The 8860-nt window shown below is 52.6% G+C and overlaps 1 protein-coding gene across 1 annotated transcript in view; it reads right to left on the minus strand.

Annotated features, from left to right (window-relative positions):
• The window catches only part of Adamtsl5 (ADAMTS-like 5), a 12178-nt gene extending 7137 nt beyond the window's left edge, over positions 1-5041 (minus strand). The window contains exons 1-2 of the mRNA XM_013022696.1: positions 4898-5041; positions 4542-4793 (exon numbers count right to left, since the gene is read on the minus strand). Of these exons, the coding sequence (XP_012878150.1) occupies positions 4542-4793; positions 4898-5041 (396 nt within the window). The remainder of the gene's footprint in view (positions 1-4541; positions 4794-4897) is intronic.
• Positions 5042-8860: the final 3819 nt, after the last annotated feature.

Consider the following 8860-nt stretch of genomic DNA (forward strand, 5'->3'; position numbering starts at 1 on the left):
GCCCGCGCCGCTCCCCGGCCAGTCCCGGGGCCAGGAGGCGCCTTCCTAGTCTCCCGACAAGGTGAGCTCGGGCCTCGCCCTCTCCAGCCTCAGTTTCCCCATCCCGTCAAAGAGTCTCCCCGTGGACCTTCGGCTGGGTCTGGACTTTCTGCTCAGACCAGCAACCCCTGGGACATCCCAAGAGCTCCCAGCACCCAACCTCGTCGGTCGCGGCGTCCCGTGGCCCGCACCAGCTTGTCTCGCCATCGCCCCACGGCGCCCCCTGGCGCTTGGCTGGGGGTTGACCAGGGTCGGTGGATATCTGTGCTCTGCCCCCCACCCCCCCACCCCAGGTTTGGCCCAGGCTCAGCTCACACGTCCCCCACTTCAGGAAATCCACTTTTCCTGTGTGTATGAGCGGGTCCTGGAACTTGAACTCAGGACCTGGGTGCTGTCCTGAGCCTCTGTAGGCTGGTGCTCTACCACTTGAGCCACTTCATTGGAGATAAGAGTCTCATGGACTTTTCTGCCCCCGGTTGGCTTTGAACCTCGATCCTCAGATCTCAGCCTCCTGAGCAGCTAACCTTCTCCCCCCAGTGTCTGTCCAGCTCTTCCAGCCTGGGAGGGCCTCAGAGCAGAGCCACCCAGTGCCACTTACTGAGCACCGTCACCACGCAGACATTCACAGCTGGGAGTGTGTAATCCCAGCTTTCCATAAGGAAGCTTGAGGAAGTACCCAGGCCCACTGTAGGGGAGGGTGGAGAGGAGCCCCCTCTCAGAGACTGGGGCAGCTTTGGCCAGGGTGAATGCATGCTGGAGCCAGAGGCCTGCGTATGATGAGGTGGACTGGAGAAGCAGAGGATGGGTAATGCCAGTGGGGGGGGTGCTCTAACTCTGGCTGCTGTGGGGGCGGGAGGCGATGAGGACTGGGACTAAACTGGGTACAGTGGGTAGTTCCTGCCCTATTTGGAGGCAGAATCGTGTGTGTGTGCATGCGCGCACACATATGCATGCGCACCAGAACTGGGGCTTGAATTCAGAGCCTTGTGCTCTCACTTGGCTTTTCCATTCAAGGCTGGTGCTCTACCATTTGAACCACACCTCCACTTCTGGTAGATTGGCGATAAGAATCTCATGGACTTTCCTGCTTGGACTGGCTTCCAACTGGGACCCTCTGATCTTAGCCTCCTGAGTAGGTAGGATGAAAGGCACAAGCCACCAATGCACAGCCTTAGAGGTAAAATCTACAGCAGTTAAAGTTGCACCCCCACTGAACAGGAGTGGGGGTGGTGTGGGTGGGGGGCTGTTGGCCTTCAGAAGAGTATGTGGGTATCATCTGGGGGTCCCGAGTCCTGGATGAAATCAGAGCTTGAGTATCAGAGACCCCAGGAGAGAAGGAGAGCGGGACAGCCAGAATAGGGATGGCAGAAAGTGGTCATGGACCAGCATCGTGGACACAGTGGTAACGCTGAGGAGCAGGGCCTTGGTTAGCTTGGTTAGCAGGAATAGAAGGGGTAAGAGGAGGGCCTCTGCGCCAGGCAGTGCTGAGTACCCATAGGAAGTGTATTACAACAGGGACTGAATCCTGGACAAGAAAAATTGTGGGAAGCCAGGTGCCAGTAGCTCACACCTATAATCCTAGCAACTTGGGAGGCTGAGATCTGAGGATTGTGGTTCAAAGCCAGCCTGAGCAGGAAAGTCCATCAAACTCTTATCTCCAATGAATCACCAAAAAGCCAAAAGTGGAGCTGTGGCTCAATTGGTAGCAAAAATGCTCTGAGACAGCACTCAGGCCCTAAGTTCAAGCCTAGGACTCTTGATCACACAACGGGAGATGCAGATAGCATGTTCCCCAGGGGGCTCGGAGGTGACATCTGGCGAAGGGCAGGGCAGGGCAGGCTGCGCTGGTGCCGATGTTCTCAGGGACCCAGGGAGGGGGCTTCTGGCTTCCCTTCCCCACTGGGTCTTTTTTTGTTGTTGTTGTCAGTTGTAGGTCTTGAACTCAGGGCCTGGGTGCTGTCTCTGAATCTTTTGCTCAAGGCTATCGCTCTACCACTTTGAGCCACAGCACCACTTCTGATGTTCTGACACTTAATTAGACATAATAGTCTTTTGGACTTTCCTGTCCAGGCTGGCTTTGAACTGGGTGCCCTGCGCCCACCAGTTCTTTGTGTGGTCTCTGGCCTAGAAGTGGGTAAGCTGGGTCTCCTACTCTGAGCTCCAGTCAGGAGCCCCTCCTTGGGGCAAGGTAAAAAAAAAAATAGGGCACCTGGGTATCTGTGGGCTCAGGGACGTGGACTTAAGAACCTGGCTCCTTTCGTTACAAGCATGGTTTTATGAACTTTAACATTTGTTCAGAGCTCAGGTGCAGGTAGCTCATAGCTGTAATCCTAGCTACGTAGGAGGATGGGATCTGAAGATCTCTGGTTCAAAGCGCTAACCTGGGCAGGAAAATACATGAAACTCTTATTTCCAATGAACCACAAAAAGCCAGAAGTGCAGGTATGCCTTTGTTGTAGAGTTGTAGAGTACTAGCCTTGAGAAAAAAAAAGAAAAAAAAAAAGCCAGGACAGAGCTCAAAGTCCTAAGTTCAAGCCCCAGTGCCAGCATAACTAATGTCCTCTTGTCTGTCCCAGGATGGCTTATGACATTGAGCTTGCTCTCATAATTAGAAAAGACTGGCTCGATGGAAACAGACTTGCTGTGGAAATGAACCACTGGTGCTGATGCTCACACAGCACCTTCCACACTACCGGAGGGGATCGATGTCGGCATGGAGGTCAGTGATGCAGGAGAAAAGAGGGAGAGAGGAAGTGGGCAGGGGCCTGCCCTGCAGCGGCACCTGCTTGTGTGTGTGTTGGGGGGTAACACCAAGATGCCTACTCTGCCCACGGGAACTGGGACCCAGCAGGTCTGGATGAGGCATCTTCTGGGCACACAGCAGGGTACCAGGACCAAGGCTGGATCTAGTATCTGTGAGTAAACTTCCTTTCTGTCCTTTCTGGACAGAAAACCAACAAAGGGAAAAAAGTAAACCATCAGATTGTGATGGAATAGAATGTAAGTGACACGAATTAAGGGTACAGAATTGTGGGATGACCTCCTGGGCAAAGTGACCTCAACTATGACAAGACATCAGGTGAAGATTCAGGGCCTGTAATCCTTCCTACTCAGGAGGCTGAGATCTGAGGATCGAGGTTCAAAGCCAGCCTTGGTAAGAAAGTCTATGAGACTCTTATTTCCAATGAACTACTACAAAAGCCCAAAGTGGAGATGTGGCTCAATTGGTAGAGCACTAGCCTCCAGCAAACAAAGCCCAGGCTATGAAGTCAAGCCTCAGCTCTAAAAAAAAAAGATTCAGGGAAGCCAGGCGCCAGTAGCTCATGCCTATAATCCTAGCTACTCAGGAGGCTGAGATCTGAGGATTGTAGTTCAAAGCCAGCCCAGGGGCTGGGAAGGTGGCTCAGTGGTAGAGTGTTTGCCTTGCATGCATGAGGCCCTGGGTTTGATTCCACAGTACCACATAAGCAGAAAAAGCCAGAAGTGGCACTGTGGCTCAAGTGGTAGAATGCTAGCCTTGAGCTGAAATGCTGAGGGACAGCGCCCAGGCCTAGAGTTCAGGCCCCATGACCGGCAAAAAAAAAGCCAGCCCAGGCAGGAAAGTCTGTGAGACTCTTATCTCCAATAAACCACCAGAAAACTGGAAGTGGTGCTGTGGCTCAAGTGGTAGAACACTTGCCGGAAGCTGAAGAGCTGAGGGACAGGGCCAGGCCCAGAGTTCAAGCCCCATGGCCAACCATGGGGGCTCCAGAAAAGAAAATTCAGGGGTAAGGAGTAAAGGTAAAGTAAAATAGCATGTGCAAAGGTTCTGAAGTGAGGTGAGCTTGTTGGAAATTCAAAGGTCAACAAAGAATCTGGTAGCAAATTTGTGATAACCCTTGTCAGAGCTTATTTAGACAAGATTTTTAATTTTTTATTTATTTTTTGTTGGGTCTCGGGACTTGAACTCTGGGCCTGGGTGCCGTCCCTCAGCTCTTCAGCTCAAGGCTAGTGCTCTACCTCTTGAGCCACAGTGCCACTTCCAGCTTTTTCTGCTTATGTGGTGCTGAGAAATCGAACCCAGGGCCTCATGCATGCAAAGCACGAACTCAACCACTGAACCACCTTCTCAGCCCCGTTTAGACAATATTTTTGGAAGAAGAGGTCCCAGGAGAAAGAAGAGGCGGCTTCTAAGGATGACCAGAAAAAAATTCAGCCTAGAAAGATGGTGCATGGGGGAAAGCCAGGCAGTCATAGCAAACTCCCGAAATCCTAGATATCCAGGAGGCTGAGATCTGGAGGATTGTGATTTAAAGTCAGCCAGGGTTATAAAAAAAACAAAAGCCAAACTCTTCCTAAAATCATAACTACCACAAAGCAGGGCTGGAGGTGTGGCAAGGCATTGAAAAATTGAGAAAGATTTGGCTTTGGATGTGGTGGTTTCTGGAGGACCTGAGCCATGAGTTCAGGAATGCTCTCTGGCCATTACGTTTGAACCTTGTGACCACAGCCCCCATCCAGACCTGTATTGCTTTAGACTGCTGCTTCCCCAGCTCGTGGGCTGCAGGTCCTTGGAGCCCTTCACAGCCAGCTGAGGTCTCAGGAGCCCTAGCATATGGATGACCAGAGCTGGTCTGGGTCAGGTGGCTGACCATCTCCCCTTTGATACATTCAGGGAGGAGGGGTGGGAGGCCGTCACTGCTGAGGTGTGCAGGGGCCCAGTCATCCTCTAGGGAATTGCTGTCGCCGGCTTGGTCAGCAGCCCCCGCTTCCACCTGAGGCAGGTATTTTGAGCAAAGCTTCCCGAGAAATCTGCTGAGTGCAGGAAGTTATCTCAGGTCAGCAAAAGAATGGAAACTGGGAGGGAAGCGGGGCCCACGATCTGGAGGTGGCAGGTTGGGGAGAGGGTGGACTGGGCAGCCAGACCCTCGTGGAAAGGAAGGGAGAATCCAGCTTGTGCCAGTGCATAGCCGTGCCTCAGTTTCCCCCTCTGTAGGTTGAGAGTATTAAGAAGCTCCCCCATGCATGTTTTTTGGGTGGGGGTGGGGGTGGTGTGGGAGGTGTTTGTGTGTGTGTGTGTGTGTGTGTGTGTGTGTGTGTGTATTGGGGCTTGAACTCAGAGCCTGGGTGCTGTCCCTAGGCTTTTGTTTGCTCAAGGCTGGTGCTCTATTATATGAGCCACAGCTTCATATGCAGTATTTAATTAGGTATAAGAGTCTCATGGACTTTCCTGCGCAGGCTGACTTTGAACCACGGTCCTCAGATCTCAGCCTGCTGAGTAGCTAGGATTATAGGCATGAGTCTCTGGCATCCGGCTTTTCCTTTCTTTTCAACATGGATGAAACTGGGGGCCATTCAAACTCACCACAGTGCATTCCCCAGTGGCAGGTCATGCAAATGTGATACGAACCCTTCTCTATCTGATTTGAAGACATTTCATCACCCTAAAAGGATACCTGATGCCCATGAACAGTTACCCCATTCCTTACAGTCTGCCAGAGAGAGGCCTTTAGGGAGATTTCATCATCAGTTGCTCCCTGGGAGACCACAGTGTAGGCTAGAGTCCAGGAGCCAAGATCGGGGGTCAGCTGGGCAAGGAGGCTGGAGTGGAGGAGAACTCACTCAGAAAAGTACAGGCTGGCATTAGGAGGCTTCCACCCCCACCCCCACCCCCCTGCCCAGCTCTGATGTGGTATTCGAGCCAGAGAACCCCAGCAGGCAGTGGAGGTGGGGGGAGCTGGTCTCAGAGCCATGGACGTCAGCTGACAGGCTGACCGCTGCAGGCTTTGGTGCCAGGACCTCCCGTTTCTTTCCTCAGGAAGCTCCTGTGTGCCACTGATGTAGCTGCCAGACCTGGGGCAAGGGCTCTGCCTGGCAGCTCTCACTGGGGCAGAAGCTTGGGGGGCACCAGATGGTAGGGCCCAGGGGCTCTGGGTCCAACACCATTTCAGCTCCAGGCCAGTCTGGGACACTCACAATTTGTGACTGAGGGGCTAACTACTTTCTGGAAAGAACTTCACTGGCTCAGTTTACACCCCAAAATGTCTCCTAACCCCCTGATTAAAGTGTGTGTGTGTGTGTGTCTGTCTGTCTGTCTGTCTGTGTGTGTGTGTGTGTGTGATGGCTCTGGGGTTTGAACTCAAGGCCTGGTGAGCCTTTGTGCCAGAGACTAACACTACCACTTGAACCACATCTCCACTTCTGGCCTTTGGTGGTTAATGGACTTTCCTGCCCAGGCTGGCTTCGAATTATAGGTGAAAAATCAATGTCTCCTGACGTGAGTAAATCTAGAACACCTTCTTTCGTACTATTTTGTTTTAAGTACTGGGAATTGAACTCAGGGCCTTGTGCTTGCTAGGCAGGTGTTCTACTGCCTGAGCCCTTTTTTGTTTTAGTTATTTTTCAGATAGGATCTTCCCATTTTGCCTAGGCTCATCTGAAACCACAGTTCCTCTGACCTCTGCTCCCCAAGTAGCTGGGATGAGAAGCATGAGGCACCACACTCAGCCTCTTCAAGGCACTTTCAGCAGCTGTCATTTTACAAGGGCTGGGATGAGACTGTGTCTCAGACACACATAGCTGATACACACATCTTCATGTAATAGGTTTGGAGCATGTCCCCAGCACGTGTGCTATCAAGAGGAAGCTGACTTTTTTGTTTGTTTGTTTTTATCAGCCATGGAGCTTGAACTCTGGGCCTGGACGTTGTCCCTCAGCTCTTCAGCTCAAGACTAGTGCTCTACCACTTAAGTCACAGCACCACTTCCGATTTTCTGGTGGTTTATTGGAGATAAGAGTCTCATAGACTTTCCTGCATGGGCTGGCTTTGAACCTCGATCCTCAGATCTCATCCCCTGAGTAGGATTACAGGTGTGAGCCACCAGCACCCAGCTGTTTTTTGGTTTTGATGCTGGTTCTGGGGCTTGTTGAATTCAGGGCCTGGATGCTGTCCCTTAGCTTTTTTGTTCAAGACTAGTGTTCTACCACTTGAGCCACAGCACCACTTTTGCCTTTTTGGTGGTTCATTGGAGATATGAATCTCACAGATTTTCCTGCCTGTGCTGGCTTTGAACCTCAATCCTTCTATCTCAGCCTCCTGAGTAGCTAGGCTTACAGGACAGTGCCCAAGCCCTAAGTCCAAACCCTATTACTGGCACAATAAATAATACATAAATAACAAAATTAAAAAATTCTACACAGCCAGTGGCTCACACCTATAATCCTAGCTACTCAGGAGGCTGAGATCTGAGGATCCTGGTTTGAAGCCACCTCAGACAGAAAAGTCTCCATGAGATGCTTATCTCCAATAAAGTACTCAAAAAAAACCCAGAAGTGGTGCTGTGGCTCAAGTGGTAGAGTGCTACTCTAGCCTTAAACACCAAGAGGCTTAGGGAGAGCGCCCAAGCCCTGAATTCAAACTCCAGGACCAGCAAAAAATAAAAATAAAAAAATACTGCACTTATAGTGTCCATCCAAGATGCCCCCTCCCATTTCACTCACCAGGTGGACATATGTGCATTTGGGAGATGTTTCTTGTGTCTAGTGGTGTGACAGGGCCACAATGTGAAATCTGGTATGTCTGGAAAATTCCAAGGCCTGATTCCAGCCACACGGAGCCCTGCTACCCCCTCCCTCCCCATTCACTGCGTTACATAACCTTTAGGGATTAATATTGTGGCTCCAAGAGGCAGCTGCCAGGGTACACACCCAGAGCTGTCCCTTCCTGGACTAGAAAGTGACATGCCCTCCCCAGGCCTCCTTGGGGCTCACCTGGAAAAGGAGGATAGATCCCGGGTCCCAGATCCATGTGACAGTAAAATGACAGGGCTCAGAAATGTCCCCATGATTCTCAGGGGAGCCTCGGGCCACCTTTTCTCTCCGGCTCTGAAGTCATCAACTCAGAAACATAATCACTCCCTTCCCCTACCAAACAGAAGCCACAAACACTAGGGTTTTGCAGCCTTCTCCATTCTGAACCTCCATCATATATGGCACCCTCGCCCCTGTGAGGGTCCCCTTGATCCCTGTTGCCAGGCTTCACTTCCCTTCCCAGCAGCCCCACCCTGGAGACCTCTGGTATTTCTCTAACTGAAGCCACAATGGTTCCTAGTGCCCGGGGGGGGGGGTAACTCACCACCTGCAGGGAAGACCCAAAAATCAGACTCGGGGCGCAAAGTGCCCTGTGAAGCCTCCATCCAGCTAAAGTCTCTGAGCCTCATTTTCCTGCTCAGTGAAATGGGCGCACCACCAGTTCCCAACTGGCTGCAAAGCAAACTGACAGTGGCCGAGGATCACAGTGGCCTTTGTAATCCCAGCTACTCCGGAGGCTGAGATCAGAGGACTGCAGTTCAAAGCCAGCTTCCCCCCCCTTCCCCCGCCCTGCAAGCAAAGTCCAGTGAGACTCTTATTTCCAATTAACCACCAAAAGGCCAGAGTGGAGTCGTGCCTCGAGTGGATAGAGCGCTAACCCTGCCAAAAAGAAAGAAAAAAAAGCTCATTGACAAGAGCTCCGGCCCCGAGTTCCAGCCCCAGGATGGGCACGCAGAGCCACCCCCAAAAAGAGCAAGGCAACGGAGCGCGGGATCTTTGCTCCTAGTTGGGCGCCGCGCGCTGATCCCTCCCTATGCCCAGGAGCCACGCTCCCCCCCCCCCAACCCACACACACACACCCCGCACCTGCAGTTCGGGCTGGGGTGGGAGGGGGGTTGGAGCTGACCCGCCCTGGGGCTTCTGAGCCCCGCCCCGGCCCGCCTCACCCTCACACCGCCACCCTCACCCATAAAGCCGCGCCCGGGCTGCTGGCGGGCCCGGATCGGCGGCGCTGCGCAGTGTCCGCTCGGGG

The sequence above is a fragment of the Dipodomys ordii genome, unplaced genomic scaffold (assembly GCF_000151885.1).
Source record: "Dipodomys ordii isolate 6190 unplaced genomic scaffold, Dord_2.0 Scaffold64, whole genome shotgun sequence".
Lineage (NCBI taxonomy): Eukaryota > Metazoa > Chordata > Mammalia > Rodentia > Heteromyidae > Dipodomys > Dipodomys ordii.